The sequence below is a fragment of the Nerophis lumbriciformis genome, linkage group LG30 (genome assembly GCF_033978685.3).
Source record: "Nerophis lumbriciformis linkage group LG30, RoL_Nlum_v2.1, whole genome shotgun sequence".
NCBI classification, from domain to species: Eukaryota; Metazoa; Chordata; class Actinopteri; order Syngnathiformes; family Syngnathidae; genus Nerophis; species Nerophis lumbriciformis.
Genome location: NC_084577.2, coordinates 15,108,507 through 15,133,518, shown reverse-complemented (window position 1 = coordinate 15,133,518; position 25,012 = coordinate 15,108,507). Strand labels below are relative to the sequence as shown.

The following is a 25,012-nucleotide window of genomic DNA, read 5'->3' as shown; positions in this document are numbered from 1 at the left end:
TTTAAGAGAGATTTAAAAACAGGAAGAGAGGAGGCTTGTCTAACACTCAGGGGTAGGTCGTTCCAGAGCTTGGGAGCAGCAACGGCGAAAGCTCTGTCACCTCTAAGCTTCAGCCTTGTGTCAGGGACCGTCAACAGCAGCTGATCGGCTGATCTTAAGGATCGGGTGGGGCAGTAAGGCTGAAGGAGGTCGGAGAGATAGGTTGGCGCGAGGTTGTTTAGACATTTAAAAACAAATAAAAGGAGTTTAAAATGTATTCAGTAACGCACAGGGAGCCAGTGAAGGGACGCTAAAATAGGGGTGATGTGCTCACGTCTGCGGGTCTGTGTTAGCAGACGAGCAGCAGAGTTCTGCACGAGCTGCAGGCGGGCGAGGGAGGCCTGGCTAATGCCTACATACAGGGCATTACAATAATCAAGACGAGTCGAGATAAAAGCGTGGATTAATTTCTCAAGATCATGTCTTGATAGAAGCGGTTTCACTTTCGCTATTTGGCGTAATTGATAAAAGCTTTTTTGAACGACGCTGCTGATTTGTTTTTCGAATTTAAAATCTGAGTCAAACTTTACCCCCAGGTTTGTGACAGAGTCGCTGAGATACAAACCTGGGGGCTCAGGAACACTTCAGAAACCCACTGTCAGTAACTACAGTTGGTCGCTACATCTGTAAGTGCAAGTTAAAACTCTCCTATGCAAGGCGAAAACCGTTTATCAACAACACCCAGAAACGCCGTCGGCTTTGCTGGGCCTGAGCTCATCTAAGATGGACTGATACAAAGTGGAAAAGTGTTCTGTGGTCTGACGAGTCCACATTTCAAATTGTTTTTGGAAACTCTGGACCAAAGAGGAAAAGAACCATCCGGATTGTTATAGGCGCAAAGTTGAAAAGCCAGCGTCTGTGATGGTATGGGGGTGTATATAGTGCCCAAGACATGGGTAACTTACACATCTGTGAAGGCGCCATTAATGCTGAAAGGTACATACAGGTTTTGGAGCAACATATGTTGCCATCCAAGCAACGTTTCCATGGACGCCCCTGCTTATTTCAGCAAGACAATGCTAAGCCACGTGTTACATCAACGTGGCTTCATAGTAAAAGAGTGCGGGTACTAGACTGTAGTCCAGACCTGTCTCCCATTGAAAATGTGTGGCGCATTATGAAGCCTAAAATACCACAACAGAGACCCCTGGACTGTTGAACAACTTAAGCTGTACATGCATCAAGCAAGAATGGGAAAGAATTCCACCTGAGAAGCTTAAAAAATGTGTCTCCTCAGTTCCCAAACGTTTACTGAGTGTTGTTAAAAGGAAAGGTGATGTAACACAGTGGTGAACATGCCCTTTCCCAACTACTTTGGCATGTGTTGCAGCCATGAAATTCTAAGTTAATTATTTGCAAAAAAAAAAAAAAAGTTTATGAGTTTGAACATCAAATATCTTGTCTTTGTAGTGCATTCAATTGAATATGGGTTGAAAAGGATTTGCAAATCATTGTATTCCGTTTATATTTACATCTAACACAATTTCCCAACTCATATGGAAACGGGGTTTGTACTTTTGTCAACTTTATGAAAGCCCTCTATCAGAGGTGTGGACTCGAGTCACATGACTTGGACTCGAGTCAGACTCGAGTCATGAATTTGATGACTTTAGACTCGACAAAATGTAAAAAGACTTGCAACTCGACTTAGACTTTAACATCAATGACTTGTGACTTCACTTGGACTTGAGCCTTTTGAATTGACATGACTTGACATGACTTGCTACTTTCCCCAAAACCCAAAGATGAAAAAGTTATTCGGGAGCGCTCCGTATTTTTCATTGTGTACTTGTCTATCAGCGTTGCGTGTGTCAGCTGGTGTGCTCTCAGTACAACAGCCAATCAAATTATATCTACTTTGTTTTCATCACACAGCATTCATCCAATCAAATTGCAGGACAACCAACGAAGAAGACATGTCCAAACCACACGCCAGTGAACAAAAAATTATACCTAAAATAATTTTGTTTGGGTATAAAAATTACGAGGTGGTCAACACAAAACGGTTTGCAGTATGCAACACATGCGGTTCGAAAATTACTGATGGAGAGGCAACAACTTCCAACTTCGTCCGGCATTTGAAGTTGCACAAAGAACGGTAAGTTTTGAATGTAAGATAACGTTTATTGGCTAAGTAACGTGACTTTTATTTGCTGTGTAGTTAAATCAGTGAGGCTGTAAACTCACTGCTAACGTTATAACGTTATTGCAAACACGGGAATCTGTTGCAGTTCACTACCTTATTCATACTTTTTGTTCAGTGATTTTTTTAAGCAGGGTTACGTTAGTCAATATATCACACGTAACGTTAGACGGTGGTCAGCAGCACAGCGTATTTTAGCCACCTAAAAAAAGACAAAAATAGTAAAATAAAGGTCAGTTCAGTTCAGTTCAGTTTCAGTTTATTTCGAACATGCATACGATACAATGCAATGCATCACATATTTCCAGTTGTTTCATCACAGCACGTCCATATTTCCAGTTGTTTCATCACAGCACGTCCGAAAAGGAGTAGGAAGAAGCTGAGCTTATATAATCCTACCCCTTTTTATACCATAGCAATTTTATCCCATTTCCTAGAGTAATAGTTTGACTCGAACAGATTCATTGAATTGAATTGTTTAGTTAAAATGTATACTATATTATGAATATGTGTACCGTTTTAGCTAGTTTTCTGACATACTGTTGGTTGTTTACCTCAGTGGTCCCCAACCACCGGGCCGCGGCCCGGTACTGGTCCGTGGATCGATTAGTATCGGGCCGCACAAGAATTTTTTTATTTAAAAAATTTTTTTTTTTTTTAAATTAAATCAACATAAAAAACACAAGATACACTTACAAGTAGTGCACCAACCCAAAAAACCTCTCTCCCCCCTTTTGTTCTGGGCATTGAACATGAAGACTCTTCCTTCACTGTTCCGAGTGGCCATGAGAGTCTTGGCAGTGCCTGCCTCCAGTGCTCCAGTGGAGCGAGTTTTCAGCCATGGTGGCATCATACTATGCCCCCATCGTGCACAAATGACTGACAGACTCTTGGCTAATTTGGTCTTTTGCAAATGCAATGCAGCATAGGGCCCTGACATATAAAAAGTACAACTTTTTTGTTATGTTCACGTATATATGTCATGTTTTTTCAATGTTAACACTTTTGTACAAATAAGTACATTTGCACTTTATTTTTCAATGTGTTTGTTCTGTAAAGGAATGAGTTAATGTTTAAAATGACTGGTTAATAGTGCTATTATAAAGTGCAATGTCAGCACAATTTTCTTTCCTGCAATTTAAAATGCACTTGTTTTAATAAATAAATACAGCGTTTGAAAAGCATACACAATCTGTGTTAATATATTAGTCTGTGGTTAAAAGGACTTGAAAGGACTCGAAACTCAAAATGCAGGACTTAGGACTTGACTTGAGACTTTCCAGTCTTGACTTTGGACTTGACTCGGGGCTTGCCTGTCTTGACTCGGGACTTGACTCGGACTTGAGGGCAAAGACTTGAGACTTACTTGTGACTTGCAAAACAATGACTTGGTCCCACCTCTGCCCTCTATACAGTGAATGACATTTGGTCAACTTTACACTTCCATATAATAACGCTACCGTAGACTGAGCCAATCAGTGGCCACAATACTGAACAGCAAGCTCTGATTGGTTTGGCCAATCCTATTGATATTTTTAGTTTATTTAGCCATTTGTACCCTTTAAAATGCTTAATTTAGGACCATATTTGTTAGAATACGCTCTAAAAATAGTTTTTAAATACCACCAAAAAATGTACGATGTGGTGAAGCCACATTAACGGAACAATATGTAAAAGAGGGTGAAATTGTACAAATATGACAATAATTATATGTCTGGCAACCCATTGTGACCATCCCAGAATACTTCAAAATGGCGGAGTGTCAGGTAGTAATGGAAGGTATTTATTCGTTTTTTAAGGTCAATTTAAACTTTAAATTTCAATGCTTTGATAGTTTGTATAAAAAAATATCCGACTGTTCTTACTATATTTCTTGAAAGATTTTGTAGGAAAAAAAAGAATCTGTCGTTTTGCCTTAAAATTGCTATGGAAAGCCTGACATGACACATTTGCCATGATAGCATTAATGCTAATAAGCCACTCGATATATTTCAACAATTATAAACTAATATATGTTTTTTTGCTCAAATTAAATTCTATTTGTGTTATTTATCATTATTAATAATTTTATTTTGGGTGAAATATTACATTATCTTCGGTTGAAGCAGTACTCAAAATATGTAGAATGTGCATACCAAGCCATAACCATCTAAATCTATTTTCATATCATCTCAATGGAACATAATCAAGACAGTTTCAAAGAAAAAATCCATCCCATTTATTTACTGGTAATTTAACTTCGAATCAACTTTTTTTGTTGTTGACATATATACAATGAAATATTTCCTATGTCACCCTTTATCCTTTATTATATTCAATAAAGTCATGTCATCCTGAATACTTACCAAATATTACAGTATGTGGCAAAAGAACAAAACAATACCACACGTTTTACTACTGGTTTTACTGGAAACAGTAACATAAAACATTTTAAAGGGTACAAAAAGTATAACAAAAACTGGTAGGTCAAATCAGGTGACTTAATACCTGAATGCGCTGACTCGTTAGTACACTAGGAAACAATGTACAATAAAATCTAAAAATGTTGTTTAGCCTATGTTGAGGTCTGGTTGTTAAAAAATATATTATTAATTTCTCAAACATAACACCTTTACAGTACCTGCATGTGATGTTTATGGGGACTGTATGGCAGTGACGTGCAGTCAGGGGAGGCAGGTGAGGCGGGGCCTCACGTGCCATCATGGAAAGAAAAAAAATTAAAAAAGAAAAAAAAATTAATTAAATTGTTATATGTATCCAGTGATTATACTATAAAGTTATTTTCCATTTAACTTCACCAGTTTTAGATGATTTTTTCTTCAAAATTGCTGAATTTTCACATTTGCTGTTCAAATACTGAGAAGAGACTTGCGGCGAGTCAGCAGCCAGTTGAGCCTCACCATGGATTGTGCAATGACTCGGCTAACTGCTGGCCTGCTGTGCAGTGAGACCGTATTGCTATATGAATTATATTATACATTTCCATGGTTTAGTTAGCTGAGGTATATAATGTACAGTGTATTTTGTCAACAACTGTATGTGTGTAACGTATTTCTTGTGCTGAGCAATCATAAAACTGCTGCGAAGACGCACTGTGTGAGGCTCGCAGTAATCCCGCCTCCTGGTGGTAGAGGGCGATAGTGATCCCAGGGAGCATTTCTGCGACTACTCGGCTGCAGAAGAAGTGACAACAAGCAGCAACAGTTAGCAGCGATCGTTTATTTTTTCCTCTTGCCTGGACTATTAACATGGAGGATTACATATCTAATATAAAACAGTTTTCTAAACTGGACTTTCAATCGAAGCAGGAGGTAATACTTAAAGGAAGATCTCCATCGAGACAGAGAGACTTTTAAAACTGAAGAAAGATAAGGAAGACTTCTATAAACAAGTTATCGATGCTTTTGTTCAAAAGGAGCTGTGCATGGACTTCATTTATAAGTAAAGGTAAGACCATAATAACGTTTTTTTTAATTAAATGTGCTTTTTTGTGTGCTACAGTTTGTATGTGTAAAGTTAAAGTTAAGTTAAAGTACCAATGATTGTCACAGACACTATGTGTGGTGAAATTTGTCCTCTGCATTTGACCCATCCCCTTGCTCACCCCCTGGGAGGTGAGGGGAGCAGTGAGCAGCAGCGCCGCGCCCGGGAATAATTTTTGGTGATTTAACCCCCAATTTCAACCCTTGATGCTTAGTGCCAAGCAGGGAAGAATGCTGGTATGAGCTTTTAAACATAACCCGTTAACTGCTGCCAATAAAATGGTGAATAAGATACTCTTTAGGGTTCATATGTTTGTAAATCTGACTGTGATGAAGTTAGTGCCTCACCAGCCATGAACCTCACCGCACGTCACTGCTGTATGGTATTGAGGAGCGCCTGTCTGCCAGTTACATGTTCAATACGGCGCATCTACAAGACTAGAATGTAAAACGTCCTTTTGGATTCAGCAAGTCCACCAAACAAAACAATAATTCCTCCTTTTGCCTACATCAGTTCATCTGAGCTGGAGGTACCGGGCAAGAGGGCGCACTCTTGTCTTCTGCCTCTTTTCCGCCTCTTCTTTGCAATGTGCAGCCTCCTACGAATAACATCTATAAGACACAATCATATAAGATGAAGACATTTTTTTGTTTCACATCATCTAAATCAGTGTTTCTTAACCACTTGTGGCAGTAATGACAATCTCAAACAAACAGAAGAAGTCTGGAGGAAAAGTCATAGAGAAATTTCTTAAACGCAAAAATTATGACTAAAGTCATTGAACTGTTTCAATTTGCAGTTCAATTTTATTATTAATTAAGTTAGAATGTATTTATTTTCGAACTGTGTGATTGCATGTAAATGTCCCTTCTTTTGCAGTATTTTTTTTTGTAATCAGCCTGATCTAAGCTTTGATAATATACTTTGTAATTAACACTTGACAAAGTTTATCCAGTTAAACTATAATTGGATATAATTATAGATGTCCGATAATGGCTTTTTTGCCGATATTCCGATATTGTCCAACTCTTAATTACCGATTCCGATATCAACCGATACCGATATATACAGTCGTGGAATTAACACATTATGCCTAATTTTGTTGTGATGCCCCGCTGGATGCATTAAACAATGTAACAAGGTTTTCCAAAATAAATCAACTCAAGTTATGGAAAAAAATGCCAACATGGCACTGCCATATTTTTTATTTGAAGTCACAAAGTGCATAATTTTTTTAACATGCCTTAAAACAGCAGCTTGGAATTTGGGACATGCTTTCCCTGAGAGAGCATGAGGAGGTTGAGGTGGGCGGGGTTGGGAGTAGCGGGGGGTGTATATTGTAGCGTCCCGGAAGAGTTAGTGCTACAAGGGGTTCTGGGTATTTGTTCTGTTGTGTTTATGTTGTGTTACGGTGCAGATGTTCACCCGAAATGTGTTTGTCATTCTTGTTTGGTGTGGGTTCACAGTGTGGCGCATATTTATAACAGTGTTAAAGTTGTTTATACGGCCACCCTGGGGTGACCTGTATGGCTGTTGACCAAGTATGCATGGCATTGACTTGTGTGTGTGTTAAGCCGTAGATATTATGTGATTGGGCCGGCATGCAAAGGCAGTGCCTTTAAGGATTATTGGCGCTCTGTACTTCTCCCTACGTCCGTGTACCACTCCGTACAGCGGCGTTTTAAAAAGTCACAAATTTTACTTTTTGAAACCGATACCGATAATTTCCGATATTACATTTTAAAGCATTTATCTCTACACATCTCTAGATATCATTATTGAATACGATTACCTTCAAGAGTAAGATGACTATTTCAGTGTTAGAATTTGAGTGTTATGTAGTGGAAACGTTGGGCCCCAAGGTTAAAAAGGTTAAGAACCCCTGATCTTGTTGACCCATTTGTTAAAATACAAGGATTTGTTGTAATAAGTATACCTACTGTCTGCTCCAGCCAACTAAAAGACCCCTGTGAACATGAAAAGGGTTTCTAATGTGTACAAACCTGCCACACTGTCATAGTCCTGCCGTGCGTCGTGCCAGTAGAGACTGGGCATGGTCCTCCAGTGACGGTAGAGGCGTGTGTGCAACACAGACAGCGTGAGGAGAACCAGCAAGAAGCCCAGTGCCGCTGCAGCCCACACCGCCTCATCGGACCTGGGGGGCCTCGGCAACCCGTTGCCTGCAAGCGAGGCCCGGCCCTTAGAGTCTTCCTTGCAAGCACACTGTTGGTCTTGGATGCAGCTACCACAGTCAGGTAAGTAATTCACTACTGCTGGTTTTGAGGGTGGAGGCCCGTCTTGTCTTTTTAATAAATAAGTGTAATCTTTGTCCATCTCTTTCTCTCTTACGTCTACTTCTGTACTATCCAGCACTTGTCTTTCTGCAGTGGGGCCATATCTCGCTGTCTCGCTCTGTTCCAAGGAGCCTTTAACTTGAGCACTGGCACTGTGTTCGGGAACCCTGAGTGGTGTCTTGTGTGTAGCCCCTGGCATGTTTGGGGGCCAGGCTGAGAAAGCCTGATTTTGCATCTTGGTGGCAGATGTTGCATCCCTCAGGCCATGGCCTGCAAAAGCTATTGGAGGTCCTTGAGTGCTGTTGTGGTCTAAAGGGTCCTCAGGGTTATTGGTGGTGGTTTTCAGTTTTGGCTTTGCCAAAAAATCGAGTGCCTGAGTTGTACCGTTTGCTTTTATGGTCCTCATTGCAACCTTCTTCAGTTCGGACCGAATAGCAGCTCTTTTTTGCCGCTTCCTTGATTCCCTGTTTCTGTTCTTAAGCGGGGAATCTTTTCTTGCCTGGAGCGGTTCTTTCAGCCACAACGAGATGATCCGCTCACAGCATTGCCCCACAGACTCCTGGGGATTTGAACGAACAGCTACTTAGAAACGTCTACTCAAGGTTATTGTATCCTTCTGAAAATGACATAAATAATACAACCCCTGGCAAAGATTGTGGAATCCCCATACTTGGAGGATGTCCATAAAGTTGTTTAATTTTTGTAGAAAAAAAGCAGACAACAGACATGTTTATATATATTATACATATATAATATAATAATATAATATATCAGTATATTTTATATACTTTATAAAATGGATGGATGGATGAATATATTGTATTAATAATATGTAAATATTACATATATGTTATATTTTATATTGCTACTATGGTACATTTTTAGTCTACTTTATACCTTTGTTTTTGCCCTCTTTTTGTGCCCTTGTGTGCACGATCCTTTCCATCCTTATCCTGTCCTTCCTTTGTAACGGAACTACTTTGTGGAACAATTTCCCTTGCGGATCAATAAAGTTTGTCTAAGTCTAATGACACAAACCTATAGTCATTTCAAATTGCAACTTTCTTGCTTTAAGAGACACTAAAAAAGCAAGAACATTAATTGTGGTAGGTAGTAACAGTTTAACTGTTAGATCAAGAAGAGTGGAGAAAAAAAAGATTAAATCACTCATTCTAAAGAAAACTATGGAATCATGTAAAACAAACAAACTGTGCACCACTAGTACTTTGTTGCACCACTTCTGGCTTTTACAACATCTTGCAGTGACTGAGGCATGGACGAGTGACAAAAATTACTCTTCATCAATCTTTCTCCAACTTTCTCTGTTTGATCAGCTTTGCAGGTTGGAGTACTGTGATGGACAATTTTCACCACAGATTTCCATTGGCTTGAGACCCAGAATATTTGCAGGACATAACATTGACCTTAGGTATCTTTTATTAAGGAAAGTATTTACCGTTTTTGCTCTACGGCAAGATGAATTATCATCTTGATAAAATATGTCATCATCCCCAAACATTCTTTCGATTGATGGAATAGGGAAAGTGTCCAAAATGTAAACTTGTGCATTTATTGAAGATGTAATGACAGTTATCTCCCCAGTGCCATTACCTGACATGCAGCCCCATATAATCAATGACTGTGGAAATGTGCATGTTGTCTTCAGGCAGTCGTCTTCATAAATCTCATTGGAATGACACCAAACAAAATTTCCAACATCATCACCCTGCCCAATGCAGATTTACGATTCATCACTTAATATGACTTTCATCCAGTCATCCATAGTCCTTCATTGCTTTTCCTCAGCCCATTGAAACCTTGTTGTTTTATGGTCACAGACGACGACTAGAGTTTTTGCTCATTTGTTCTTCTTTTGTTTTGTTGTGCATTTTTGGTTTTCAAGACATATTTTAAGTTTTCTGTCATGATGCTTTGATGTTTTCCTCGGTTTACCAATATTGCCTTTTACAACCTTCCAATGTTGTTTGTACTTGGCCCACATTTTAGATAGCTGAGAGCGAACAATCAACATCTTTTGCAACATTGCGTGACAATGTATCTTCTTGAAGAAGTTTGGTAATCCCCTTTTGCTTCATTGACATCTCTCGTGTTGGAGCCATAATTCATATCAATCCACCTGGTGCAACAGCTCTCCAATGTGTAGACACTCCTTTTTAACTGCAGACTAATGAACAGATTTAAACAGATGCAAGTGTTAGCTTTGAAAATGAAAATTCAGAGGGTGATACAAAAATATTTTCCCCAGAATTGAGTGATTCCATATTTTTTTTCACTCTGCTTGATCTAAAAATGAAACTGTCACTGACTACCACAATTTATATTCTTGATTTATTTCAGTGTTTATTAAAGCCAGAACGTTACAATTTGAATTTATTATAGTTTTGAGTCATGTCTGTTATCTGTTTTTTTATCATACAAATTTAAACAACTGAATAAACATCCTCAAGTGTGTTTTTTACAGGATGAATGTGCACAAATTGACAGGCAATCAATAATAATAGAACCATTTCTAAACAAACTACAAAAGCTAATTCGGCTGCTGACATATGTGTAACATGCGGTGGTTCCGGTTGTATTATTTTCTCAAAATTAATGAGAATCTATGTAATGGAGGCTAGTCAGTGTGGCTGTGCCAGGTGTTAGTAAACCTCACTCCCTGACGACTTCAAGAGTGTGCTGGCTGCCAAGTTACATAGCCCAGGCTTATAGCTCAGTAGTCAGCACACTCGCCTCTCATGGGGGCGACCAGCTTATTCTCCCTTTGCGGAATGAGATAAAGGCAGCAGGCCAAACCACCTGAGTTACATCTACTTGCTAATTTACTGTTAATAATTGGTTACATTCTGCCGTAAAATGGTTTTATCTATACTTCTATTAAAATGTAATTCTACATTTTAATTACATTCAGTTGTTTTGATATGTTACATTCGTTTTAAGTGACACGAAAAAATTTTGTATCGACCCAATACCAAGTCGACCAGTATTGGTTATACTATGTTCAAACTCATTGAATGGTTACATTTTTTTTATCACAATTATAATCAGACAAAAACAGAGGATGGTGGTGTAACAATATCAAATATTCAAATTATTACATTATTCCCTTATTTGCATCCAAATTTTGAGCAAAATAATGTCAATTGCGCAAAATAACTTACCATAAGAAAACACTACTATTGGCTCAGATTTCAATCCTTTGTGTTTTGCCCTTAAAGTCCCCCTCTGTCCAAGGAATATTTTTTTGTGTGTATACAATACCTAACATAACAAAAAACAATTATAATAATGAAACAAATATTACTGTAGTTTTGATATTATACAGATATTGTGGATGGCGTGGCATCTTGATGGGTCGTGGTTAGGGCCTTGCATGGCAGCTCCCGCCATCAGTGTGTGAATGTGTGTGTGAATGGGTGAATGTGGAAATAGTTTAAAAGCGCTTTGAGTACCTTGAAGGTAGAAAAGCGTTATACAAACTCTAGAACCATCTTCTCCCTCTCCATGTGAGACAGGCCCCTTCTTTGGCTACTTAAAAGACCCTTCTTAAAACCCATTTTTATTCACTGGCTTTTAACACAGCATGAGACTTTAAACTGTTTTTTAACTTTTTAACTGCTTTTTATCTAACAAATTGTTCTTAGGGTAATTTGTATTTGTTTTTTCAATTTGTATTTTACTTCTGTTTTAATTATTATTTTTTAGTCTGTCCTTGGCTCTATTTCTTTGTGGTGTACACCCCTTTGTTCTTCAACTGTGGTTCTTTTTAAAGGGCTTTATAAATAAAGTTGGTATGGTATGGTATGGTACAAGTATAACCCATTTACCATATTACAATTGGTATTGTTACTTACAACAATTGTATCAATCAACTCACCGCTGTTCATATTCACAAGATCTAGCTTAATGGTTAGCATGGCTTCTCCTATACTCTTACAAGGTGTCGTGTAGCTTGTTTAACTATTCCATGTCCTCTAGTAATAATGATACAATGGAGGTGAAGATTAGTGCACTTCATGCACTGTGGAGGGACGTTAGTCGCTAGCTTGCTAGCACGCATGCTACATTGTGTTGAGGACTCAGCTGTTTGTTTATCGCGGTTAAATTTGCAGGACACAGCTATAGCTTGCTCATCAACATGCATTATCACGATACAGCCATGGAATTAAAATCGGCATCCATATTTATATCATTTATAATCGTATATCGTGCAACCCTAGTTAAATGTATGTTATAGACACACATTTTTACAGTGTTTGCATGAAAATGGACCGGCAGCTGTTTACAGTGTTGATGTGAGTGGATAGACCAATGTTTAAACTCTTCGTATACATGAATAATAAATAAATTGCGTTTTGTGAATGTCAATGGAAAGGCATGTGACTGTGAACAGATTTCCGATGTTAATAAACATACACATTTTTACAGAATGTGCGCATGACGTAAATGGACTTAGGATATTTACATTGTGTGTATGTGAAGTGACAGACATACGTTTACATTGGGTGTGTTTGAGTGAGAATGATTGTGTGTGCTTGCGTGTATGTGTGTGTGTGAGAAAGGTCATGGACATGTTTATCTAATGCGTGTATGTAAATAGACAGCTGTGTTTGTACGGTCTGTGAATAGTCAGACAAACTGTTTTGTGTATGTGGATGATAGATTGCCTTACATGTATGTAAATTAAAAGGAGCCATATGTAAGAATTGCATGTCAAGTCATTAAATGGCCCTGATATGTCAAAAGGCATTAATAAATCATGTTCTTTTCAAATACCTCTATAACTGATAACAGTAGTTCAGCCAGGATATGCTCATTTCAAAATTAGATTTACAGCCCCGAAATTGTGTTATTGTTTTAATTTCGATGTCCCGCCCTCCACCGTTTCAACCAATTGGAAAATCCGTGAGTGTGTTACATCCAGGTTGCTTGTTACGCACCGCCATTTCCGTCTAGCTACTGCCACTGGTAAAGTTACTAAACATGTCAGACCTATCTAAAAAGCCTCGTTACGATTCTCAACATATTCATGACAAAGCCAGGAACAAAACGAGGATTTGTATCGGGGATGCCTTTGTAAGATGGAGACGATTGAAGGCGGAGAAGATTTTCTCATCTGATGCCAAACTTGCTAATTTCCTCTTTGATAGGTAAGTAAGGCATTTACGTTTTCTTATTACTTGTAATAAATGGAAATGGACATTTCATATGTAAACTATATTGTCCAATACAGTATGATCTTGTCTAACAAAGCTAATATGCCTAGCAAGCTAGCCCGGTCAATGGGAGCATACGTATAGCCCAGTTCGATGACACATCGACATACAGGCTAACGGGGGAAATATATGCCCGTTATCCTGTATGTCGATGTGTAATCGAACTGACAGGGCAAAATATATTTTCGACAAATAAAACCTATGTAGATATGGGTAGTCTCGATGCCTATTTCGTTCTCAATATGCTGATATGCTGAGGAAATGGGTTCCAACATTAGCAGGGCTGTTATTGCAATGTGAAACGTATGGTGACAGCCAAATCACATGATAAAATAATTCCTCATCCATGTTTGCATATTGTGGACTACATGTACCAAGTTATATGGCAATCTGAAACAGTAGTCTATAGGCATACCTTGGCAAAATGTCTCCTCTTTAGTTTTGGGCGTACATTAGGCTGCTAAGCATGCTTTACTTATTTTCACCATTGTAACCCTTGCTAGCGTTGGTTGTAGTCCGTTTTGGTCTTTGTTTTAGTGTACTTTATACCTGCATTATCCTTTCCATCCTTTGTAACTGAGCTACTGTGTAGAACAATTTCCCTTGTGGATCAATAAAGTTTGTCTAAGTTTTCTGATAGTACTAACAATAACCATATGTCAGTCCTACAGCGTAGGACTCGTCTTTCGCCATTTGAAGTTCCTTGGAGTAGCCCAGTCGATCGAGCTGGATTCAGCTGCGTATCTGTCAACCTCAGTCATGGAGAGGGGGAGGAGACTACACCATTTTGACCTTGATTACAGTACCATTTCTGGACAGATTCTTACATATGGCTCCTTTATAAATACATTTTTTGTATCTGAAATGATATACTGATGTATTTAAGTTAAAGGGGAACTGCACTTTTTTTGGGAATTTTGCCTATCGTTTACAATCCTTGAGGGACAAAAATACAAAAGCTTGACTCTTTTTTTTTTTTTGCATTCTCACATGTCAAAATCGGCTTTTTCTTGGTGGATAGCAATGCGGCTAATGGTAGCAATCAATTCTACTTCTAAATCACTTAAAAATGTATTCAAAACCGTCAACAATACTTAATTTACGTTCCGTACCTTGCATGATGACCAAACTGCATAGCAACATTGTTACTGTAAGAGCGAACACTGAGGAACTCTTTTTGTTGCATAGTAACACATCGTTGCACTATGGTATTAGCTGTAAAAGCTAGCTACGGCAGGAGATAACCTAGCAACTGCGTCAACACGAAACGTGTTTGAGTTTGGACTGCAAAACACAATGCGAGAAGACACTAATCCGTACTGATTGAAAAAGATGAACAATCATATTACAGTATCTGTAAAGTATTAGCTCACAATTCTTGTTTTGTTTGTACACAGCTAGCCAGACAGTAAATGCTGTCTGTCATGATACACACAGCACGCAAATCATGAAGTGTGACTCACTCAATGGACAGTTGTTTGTTTGGTCCAGCGGGCCGGGGACGTCTTTTCTGGTTTATTTGGGTAAGCACTCCATTTATGTCGAAATAGCATGGCTTCAAATTCCACATTTTGCAACGTCGATACGCTTTCACCTCACTCTTTCGGCTTCCGTCTGCTCTTATACTCGCTTCTAGAAGCAGTAGTTTATCCTCCGTATATTCAGATTCAAATAAGATAAGGTTGTGAGTCCTCATTTGACCAAAAATAGTCGTCTTCGTTGTCTATTACCAAGTCTGCCATGATTAAAAAGCCTACTCGTTTTTGTTTCCGGAAGTAGGACACACAGTTGTTGCCAGAAGTCAGAAGTGTGCTGCTATGGAAATGGAAATAAATGCGCAGAGAAATTAGTTATGGCAATGCTTAAAATGATCAAAATATGGCAAATATTGTACATATTACATATAGTTATGAACGTGTCTGTTTCTACATTATAAATAGACTTGCAGTGTGTATACATAACTTTGATGGAGGGTTTTGAAAGCTACAACAGTGACTGCCATTGGCTGCATCTTCCGAGTGTTTATCATCTTTACAAAAAAGACATATGTGTTCATGTCTCCCATAATGATTGTGAACGATTGGCAAAATTCCAAAAAAAAGTGCAGTTCCCCTTTAATGATATACGAATGGCATTATGTGTAAATGGCCAGAAACAATCTGTAAGTGCAATGTGTTCGTATGTGAATGGACAGACAGATTGAATTATATGTATGTTAATGGTTAGATGTTTGCTGTGCATTTGTGAGAATGAATGGATAGACATGTTTTGGGTATGTGAATGATAAATTGCATAATCCATCCATCCATCCATCCATCCATTCATTTTCCACCGCTTGTCCCTCTCGGGGTCGCGGGGTGCTGGAGCCTATCCCAGCTGCATTCGGGCGGAAGGCGGGGTACACCCTGGACAAGTCGCCGCCTGGTCGCAGGGCCAACACAGATAGACAACATTCACACTCACATTCACACATTAGGGACAATTTAGTGTTGCCACATTATGTGTATGATAGTAGACCGTTGTTTACAAGACGTGTACGTGAATGAACATGTGTTTCCAATGTTAGTATGTGAATAGATAGACACGTTTTGGGTATGTGACTGCAGTATATTAAAGTCTCCTTTATAGTAATACCTTGGGCTCGGTCTGTCCTTCCTTTCCATGCGTGTGCTTCTGTTCAGATGACAAGGTCAACAGCAGGTTGTATTTTCCACGGATCCATTCACTTGTGGTCATCGTGCTCTGCAGCCAATAACAAACGTCTAAAGATGCGGCGGTGGACAGCTCCAACGTTCGCCCCCAAGACACCAACGCTATTGGCTAAACACATAATAGACAATATTGCAAATAAGTGCGTTAGTGCTTCAAACGACTAGAAATCAATCCACTACAAATGTATTATCTTTAAAAGTCTACCTTAGTCAAAAAATTAAGAAACAACCACAGCAGCACCCGCTGCTCGTGGAGGAGAGCAATACATAGTTTTATGTTAGAGAGTCTCTAAAAATGCCCATTAAGACCAGGAAAAGTCGCTAGATTTGTTTTGCTAAAGGCTAAGAGTCTGTAGAGGGTTCTGAATACTCGCTAAGTTGGCAACACTGATCCAGCCGGCCTGCTTCTTATTCTCTGGCAGACATGGTGCGTATGAGGTGTGTTAAAAAATGCCATCTACTGAACGGAGTTGTAATGACAAGCTGTATTCACAGATGGTGCCATTATAATGTGTTTATGAATGAGGGCGAACAGCGAGCACCAAATCTATTTGTGGCATTTTACCACAAAAAAAATCAACACAATTAGACTAACACTGGTGTTAAACTCATTTATAATAGGAATGTTCCTATCAGGGTTTTATGCTGCCGATGCTGACCATCAATGAGTGAGATCGGCCAATACCAATACCTATACGATGTATAAACTCATTTTTCAATGTATTTATAGTGAGTGCTGTGGACAGTTTAACAATATCAGCACAATATTGAAACTACTTCCTTATTGTCTTTTATTAGATACAATTGTTTGAGTAAAACAAAGTCAATAGTACACAATAACTTAACAAAAGCAAAAACTACAACCTAATAAACCCTTTGGTTTTTGACCTCAAAGTCTTCCTGTGTCCAAGAAATTATTCCTTGGGTTTGTAAATATTAACAAAAAAAGAAATACACTAAATATTTGGTATCAATCTATGGCGTTATATTTGTGTCTTAATTTTGAGGTCGCAAAGGAAGATTTACAAGGACAGAAAAATATATTTTGCAAGCACAAACCTCAAAAAACTCAAGCGAAGAATAAGAAATGTTTGAGCAAATATAAATGTATTTTGTGCACATTAAAAGTGTTTGCATGTTTGCTAATAACACTCAATAAATACTGCTGTCTGCAATCAGACCAAGGCGCTCTCACTGTGTATGAAAACACAATTAGCTGTTAACCTCTTGTCAGCCGGGCGACAAAAAATAAATACAATGTCAGCCAGAGGGGATCAGAATTAAAATTGATTAATCAACAATGGCGATCACATACTTTTCACAAAAATTGTCCGATACCGATCAATCAGTACATTCCTAACTGAAATTAACTCTTAAGCAAGATGGATATTTCTGAAAAACAATAACTTGGGAGTTTTAATGCAAAAATTTTTATTTTATGATGTTTACTCACGTTGACTTTTTTTTACATGTATTAATTGCATTTGTAAACACAAGATGTCAGGTATTCATTACATCTTAGCGATGAGATGTGTCATATACAAGTACATTTTTGCATACTCCACATACTGGGAGTTTTAAGTAATTTATTAATTGTTTTGAAATGTATATGAACATCGATCAACTGAACTGTTTTCTTAAATATGGGTAATAAAAAATAAAAATAAAATTCTGTACACCTCAAGTCAAAAACACTTTAAACTACTTTTATAAATAATACAGTTTGTTTTCTATATTGCACACCTTATCTCTTATATGTACTGTATACTTAGAAGCAACATGCTGCAGTGCCACAACAAAATACTAGCTTGCTCTGTTTAATTCAGTAAAACATCTACAGTACATGTGCAAAAGCATGACTTTATTTAACAACCCAGTAATTTGTTGACAACATTTGAAAGGCAATATATAATATAAATTAATATTGTATATCTTATGTTCATAGCTTAACTGTGCTCATTGCTCCTTTGTGTTTAGGCAATGAAGTGTGTTTCCTGACCGTGGATTCACTGAGCCATGGATGTGGGCTGATGATGTAGTCAGGCAGACAGGAGTTGGCCAGGACGGACAGAAAGAGCCGCTCACTGACAGCAGCACAGGGATGATAGAGCAATACAGCAGCTCCATGCTGGAAACACACAACAAACAACCAAAAGGAGGTAGTATTGACAACTTACTGAAGAACAGCACTGATTTATCATAAATCAAAGGTCATAAAGCCAGAATCATACTGATTTTAAAAGGGTAATAATATGTCTGAGCTACATTAGGTCTAAGGTCACATTATCACCTATAATACAAAGCTTACACAATATCTGTTTTTAGCATTTTTTTTAAATAAAAAAATATTTGATATGGGCCCCGCATAGTTTGACTCTTCAACATGCCGCCGTTAGTGGACATCCCTGAACTGAAAGTATCAAAAGTATCGATATTTTTATTTGAGAATGGATATTAAGAGCACCAAGATCTGGTAACGGTGGTATTGAAATTTCAGCATTGATCCACACGTTCAGTACAATCAACAATGATCACACTTTTGTCCTCATGCGGCTGTGATTAACACTGATTAGTGTATCTGTGATGGAAAGATGGCACTCACATGCAGATTATTGAGCCAGCGTTGAGGGGGGCAGTACAAATACTCGCCGCTCTCTGCTCTGACCGGCCTGTATGCGCCACTGAAACACACATGTACATTGTCACACAACAGGAGAAACGATACATTTTTGCATGAATGCTAAAAGTGGTGCCCCAAAATAAAGGACAAAAAAAAAGCATATTATAGCCATCCACAGGCACAAGTGTTTCTCTGCACAGTTTTACCTGTTAGGGATCTTGTGGTGGTAGGAAATAGGCTTATCCATGCAGATCTGCCTGGCGGGCTGTTAAAAGAAATGTGGTCACATTTAATTTGTTCAACAAGTTGAAAGAGTGAGCCATCAAGAAGCCTAATGTCATGTACAGAGTGAGGCGAACAATGACGATGGAGTGCCTTTTGAAAAGCGGCTTTTTGTTCATTGTCATTTGCTTAAAATGCATTGTGTTGTTGTTTGACTTTAACAAGAGGCCGCGTCATGTTGCAAATCAAAGGTCAGGGAAAAATCAATGAAGGCAGCGCCTTTCGAAACATAGTGGTGTGTGTGTTTACTCACCTCCGGATCATACACTGTGTAAACACTTGGGAGCCTCTGAAGAGTAAAAAATGAACAGTAGTCAAACATCTGGAGCAGCAGCATGAAATGTGAGGTGTTTGTCGCCCCGCACATGGCCAATTTGTCATGGGGTGGTTCTTGTGTTGAAATTAAGTGGTACCTCAACATAAGAGTCCCCCAACTAAAGAGAGTTTGGAGATAAAAGCTGTCTCTCAGCTAATTGTTATGCTTTGCGTTGCAAGACATACTTAGTCAACAGCCATACAGGTCACACTGAGGGTGGCCGTATAAACAACTTTAACACTGTTACAAATATGCGCTGCACTGTGAACCCACACCAAACAAGAATGACAAACACATTTCAGGAGAACATCCGCACCGTAACACAACAGAACAAATACCCAGAACCCCTTGCAGCAGTAACTCTTCCGGGACGCTACAGTATACACACCCCGCTACCCCTACACCCCACCACCCCCCACCTCAACCTCCTCATGCTTTCTCAGGGAGAGCATGTCCCAAATTCCAAGCTGCTGTTTTGAGGCATTTTAAAAAAAATAATGCACTTTGTGACTTCAATAATAAATATGGCAGTGCCATGTTGGCATTTTTTCTATAATTTGAGTTGATTTATTTTGGAAAACCTTGTTACATTGTTTAATGCATCCAGCGGGGCATCACAACAAAATTAGGCATAATAATGTGTTAATTCCACGACTGTATATATCGGTATCGGTTGATATCGGAATCGGTAATTAAGAGTTGGACAATATCGGAATATCGGCAAAAAAGCCATTATCGGACATCTCTAATCCACGCCATTAGTTGGCATAGGAAATGCCACAGTAAACCTTCCAGTTTTACTCACTCGCATTAGCTTATAGCATACATACTGCAGTTAAGTCATAATAAGCAATTTGAGCCTATCACTGCTGGTCTGCAGTATACTGAAGCAGACTCAGTGTAATGTCAGCCAAGAATGTTAAAATCATATCTAAACATGTTCAAACTTTTTGACTTGGGAGCTACATTGAGCTACAAATATTTGGCCTGGGGCCGATGGCAACTGCATGTAAAGTAAAAACATATATATAGCATATACATGTATATGTGTACAACCTATATTAATATAATGGATATATAATCAATAATTAATATAATTGGATATTAAAGGCCTACTGAAACCCACTACTACCGACCACGCAGTCTGATAGTTTATATATAAATGATGAAATCTTAACATTGCAACACATGCCAATACGGCCGGGTTAGCTTACTAAAGTGCAATTTTAAATTTCGCGCAAAATATCCTGCTGAAAACGTCTCGGTATGATGACGTCATGGATTGTGGAGGACATTTTGGGACAGCATGGTGGCCAGCTATTAAGGCGTCTGTTTTCATCGCAAAATTCCACAGTATTCTGGACATCTGTGTTGGTGAATCTTTTGCAATTTGTTCAATGAACAATGGAGACAGCAAAGAAGAAAGCTGTAGGTGGGAAGCGGTGTATTGCGGCCAACTTCAGTAACACAAACACGGCCGGTGTTTCATTGTTTACATTCCCAGAAGATGACAGTCAAGCTTTACCATTGGCCTGTGGAGAACTGGGACAACAGAGACTCTTACCAGGAGGACTTTGAGTTGGATACGCAGACACGGTACCGTGAGTACGCATGCAGCTGCGGCTTCCAAACATTTGATCGCTTGCCCGTACGTGCGTGCCGCTATGTGCATGTCACGTACGTAACTTTGGGAACTTTGAGGAAATATATGTGCTGTATGAACTTTGGGGAGGTGAATGGTACTTTGGGCTGTGGGATTGAGTGTGTTGTGCAGGTGTTTGAGTTGTATTGGCGGGTTATATGGACGGGAGGGGGGAGGTGTTTGTTATGCGGGATTAATTTGTGGCATATTAAATATAAGCCTGGTTGTGTTGTGGCTAATAGAGTATGTGTTTATTTACTGTTTTAGTCATTCCCAGCTGAATATCAGGTCCCACCCGCCTCTCACAGCATCTTCCCTATCTGAATCGCTCCCACTGCCCTCTAGTCCTTCACTCTCACTTTCCTCATCCACAAATCTTTCATCCTCGCTCAAATTATTGGGGAAATCGTCGCTTTCTCGGTCCGAATCGCTCTCGCTGCTGGTGGCCATGATTGTAAACAATGTGCAGATGTGAGGAGCTCCACAACCTGTGACGTCAAGGCTTTTTTTATCAGCGACCAAAAGTTGCGAACTTTATCGTCGATGTTCTCTACTAAATCCTTTCAGCAAAAATATGGCAATATCGCGAAATGATCAAGTATGACACATAGAATGGACCTGCTGTCCCCGTTTAAATAAGAAAATCCCATTTCAGTAGGCCTTTAAGATTATGTGAAAGATCGACTCCTACCTTGTTTACTTCCGTGACGACCTCCTTGAAGTTTTGTAATCAATCAGAAACATCAAGCAGCTAAAATGCGCCAAACATGGATAAGTGTGGTGAGAGTGTTTTGCATTTTTCCTATCCTACATTGTAATGGATTTAACTGGGTGTAATTTAGAATTTTGTATAGTGCTTGGACATTTTTTTTAATAATATCCACCAAGTTCAGTGGGCACGTTGTGTTTATGTGTGGCCATGTGTTTTGATTTTTCTGTGTTGGCTGGATTTTTTTTGCGCCATGAGTAGGGAAGGTTGTTTGGCTTGGGTTATATAAGTTTATGCTGTGCTGTGCACACTTCACAGTTTTACACCTGATTTACTCATGTTGTCCCGAAGATGGTGGAAAAGTTGTAGCAATCAGGTCATCAGATATTTAAAATGTCAGATTCCTTAATAAACTCATGGATGTTTCGCGGGCCACACAGAAGACGCCAGCGGACCGTAGTTTGGACACCTCTGCTCTAAGGTAAATGCTAAAAATGTTAATCATATTACTTCATAAAACTGCTGCAATTGTTAGTAGTGTATTCTATGGTATTGTTTTGTACAATATTTATATAAAATTGTGTTTCTCTTTTTAAAACGCATGTTACATGTTAAAATTGTGCTATTTCATGGGAGCCAAGCACCAATTAAGTTGATGTCAATACATTTCAGTGGGAGAACTTGATTTGGGACTACTTTGAGTTGGGTTGAGTTTGAGTTTACTTCGAACATGCATGCATACAACATGATACATCATAATTTCCAGTTTCTCTATTCAACATGTTCGAAAAGGAGTAGGAAGAAGCAGAGTTGATTTAATCCTACCCCTTTTCCTTTACATAGCAGTTGCTAAAACTTTTGTTCACTTCCTGTTCTCAATTTATTCACGATATACTCCATAAGTAATAAGAATAAATATAAACAAATAAATAATTGGTGAAGTAAGTTATATTTCATATGGTGAGATGAGTAAGATTATCTTGAAAATGAATGGATGGATGAGATAAATTCAGAATGTTTATCATGGTTCTTCTTCTTTGTACTTTGTAAACACTTTAAGTTTGAAGAGTTTCTTGAAGTGTATCATATTAGTACATTGTTTGATTGCTTTGCTTAATCCATTCCATAATTTCATTCCACATACTGATATACTGAAGGTCTTAAGTGTTGTACGTGCGTACAAATGTTTTAAATTACATTTTTCTCTAAGATTATATTTCTCCTGTTGTTGAGAAAAATTGTTGTATATTCTTGGGTAGCAGATTATAGTTTGTTTTGTGTATAATTTTTGCTGTTTGCAAATTCATTATGTCGTGGAATTTCAGTATTTTTGATTCAATAATAAAGGGTTTGTATGTTCTCTATATCCAACATTATGTGTTATTCTAACTGATCTTTTTTGTAACACCGTTAATGAATGAAGTGTACTTTTGTAGTTATTTCCCCATATTTCTACACAGGTCGCATTATCTATCCATTAGGGCTGCGATTCTTTGGGTGTCCCACGATTCGATTCAATATCGATTCTTGGGGTCACGATTCGATTCAAAATCGATTTTTTTCGATTCAACGCGATTCTCGATTCAAAAACAATATTTTCCCGATTCAAAACGATTCTCTATTCATTCAATACATAGGATTTCAGCAGGATCTACCCCAGTCTGCTGACATGCAAGCAGAGTAGTAGACTTTTGTAAAAAAAACTTTTATAATTCTAAAGGACAATGTTTTATCGACTGATTGCAATAATGTAAATGTGTTTTAACTATTAAATAAATATGACTTATTTTTATCTTTGTGAAAATATTGGACACAGTGTGTTGTCAAGCTTATGAGATGCGATGCAAGTGTAAGCCACTGTGACACTATTGTTCTTTTTTTTTTATATAAATACATGTCTAATGATAATGTCAATGAGGGATTTTTAATCACTGCTATGTTGAAATTGTAACTAATATTGATACTGTTGTTGATAATATTCATTTTGTTTCACTACTTTTGGTTTGTTCTGTGTTGTGTTTGTGTCTCCTCTCAATTGCTCTGTTTATTGCAGTTCTGAGTGTTGCTGGGTCGGGTTTGGTTTTGGAATTGGATTGCATTGTTATGGTATTGCTGTATATTGTTTTGTTGGATTGATTAATTAAAAAAAATAAATAAATAAAAAATACAGTATATATGAAGAAAAAAAATAAAAATAGATTTAAAAAAAATGAGAATCGATTCTGAATCGTACAACATGAGAATTGCGATTCGAATTGATTTTTTCCCACACCCCTACTATCCATACATTTTCTACACAGCTTATCCTTCTGGAGCCTATCTCGGCTGACTTTGGGTGAGAGGCGGGATGCACTGTGGACGGGTTTAAACTAGTGTATCTTTAAAGATCACTGCAAAAGTGTAAACTCCAACTACATTATGTATAATAATTGTGTTACTTTTTTCTTTGTAAAGCCAGAATTGTAAGCATGTGTGCCAAGATAATGATGACCCCTACTGTATCCATGGTTACCTGAGTGGAGTCAGACCTGGCAGATACAGGACATGCCTTGTAGGCAGCATCTAAAGGTAGGTCCCTTTCCACAAATACCTACACATATTAAATAGTCTCCAGTCAATTATTTTTACACAATGCAATACACTTTATCAGTGGAAACGCGCTCACCTTCCCATTGTCACATGATGAGTTGTGGTACTCAGACACAGTGCACCGACCCAAACACAAGGACAGAGCGGCCAGCACGGTCACCGTGTGGGTCGGCATGCTTGTCAGTCACGCAGGTGGAAGAAAGAGCTCCATGAAGTGGCGTCAACAACGCACAAAGACAATGAAAACAGTCCGAAACATAAATATTCTTTGAGTTTAAAAAAGTAAGTTTATCAAGACGTCGTCTTTGTCTCACTCGGTAGAGCGAGACGGCTCCTACATAAGAAAACTAAAGAGTCGTTAACTTTAAAAATACAGTATAGCGGTCACTCATAAACGTCAACAACGGAAGTGATTTTTCTGAACTTTCAGAATACACACAACTATTAGTACATGAGTTTGGTTTAATTAATAATATGCATTGTTCATGGGTGCACTAGCTCATATTATTATTTACTGGCATATTGTAGCGTTTTTTCACGAAACTAAATTGAATATGCAAATCTGTTGTAGATGTACAAGCTGCTTCAGGACTTTTATTTTGGTAAATCAGTTGGAATTCTGAAACGACATTAATCGAAACCTGCTTCAATACGGAAGTTGAAAAGGAGTAATCGTTTTTCCCCATTTCATATTTAGTAGAAGATGGAATAAGTAAAAAAAAAAAAAAAAAATACATGAACACAAAATATAAACAAATCTAAAAATAAAAAAGTATTTGTTGTCAAATAAACTATTTGTTGACTGAGTTCGCCGCAGTGTTCAGGGTTAGCAGGACGGTTTCGGGGGGATAATATAACATTTCAGCGCTAGTATTGCACCAGCGTAGTAAGAAATAGCACCAAACTATTTTTTTACGGGTTTTGACCACAGACATAAACCATCGTGTCAC

General features: G+C 38.3%; 1 protein-coding gene across 1 annotated transcript; it reads right to left on the bottom strand.

Moving 5' to 3' along the window:
* Positions 1-2,061: 2,061 nt before the first annotated feature.
* On the bottom strand, positions 2,062-24,456 carry tp53i13 (tumor protein p53 inducible protein 13). The gene is made up of 9 exons (XM_061925396.2): positions 24,139-24,456; positions 23,912-24,063; positions 19,060-19,240; positions 18,731-18,789; positions 18,507-18,585; positions 17,904-18,032; positions 15,828-16,013; positions 7,669-8,518; positions 2,062-6,276 (listed from the first exon to the last, which is right to left on the bottom strand). The coding sequence occupies exons 1-9, from the start codon at positions 24,235-24,237 to the stop codon at positions 6,170-6,172; spliced, it is 1,842 nt and encodes a 613-aa protein (XP_061781380.1). The 5' UTR covers positions 24,238-24,456; the 3' UTR covers positions 2,062-6,169.
* Positions 24,457-25,012: the final 556 nt, after the last annotated feature.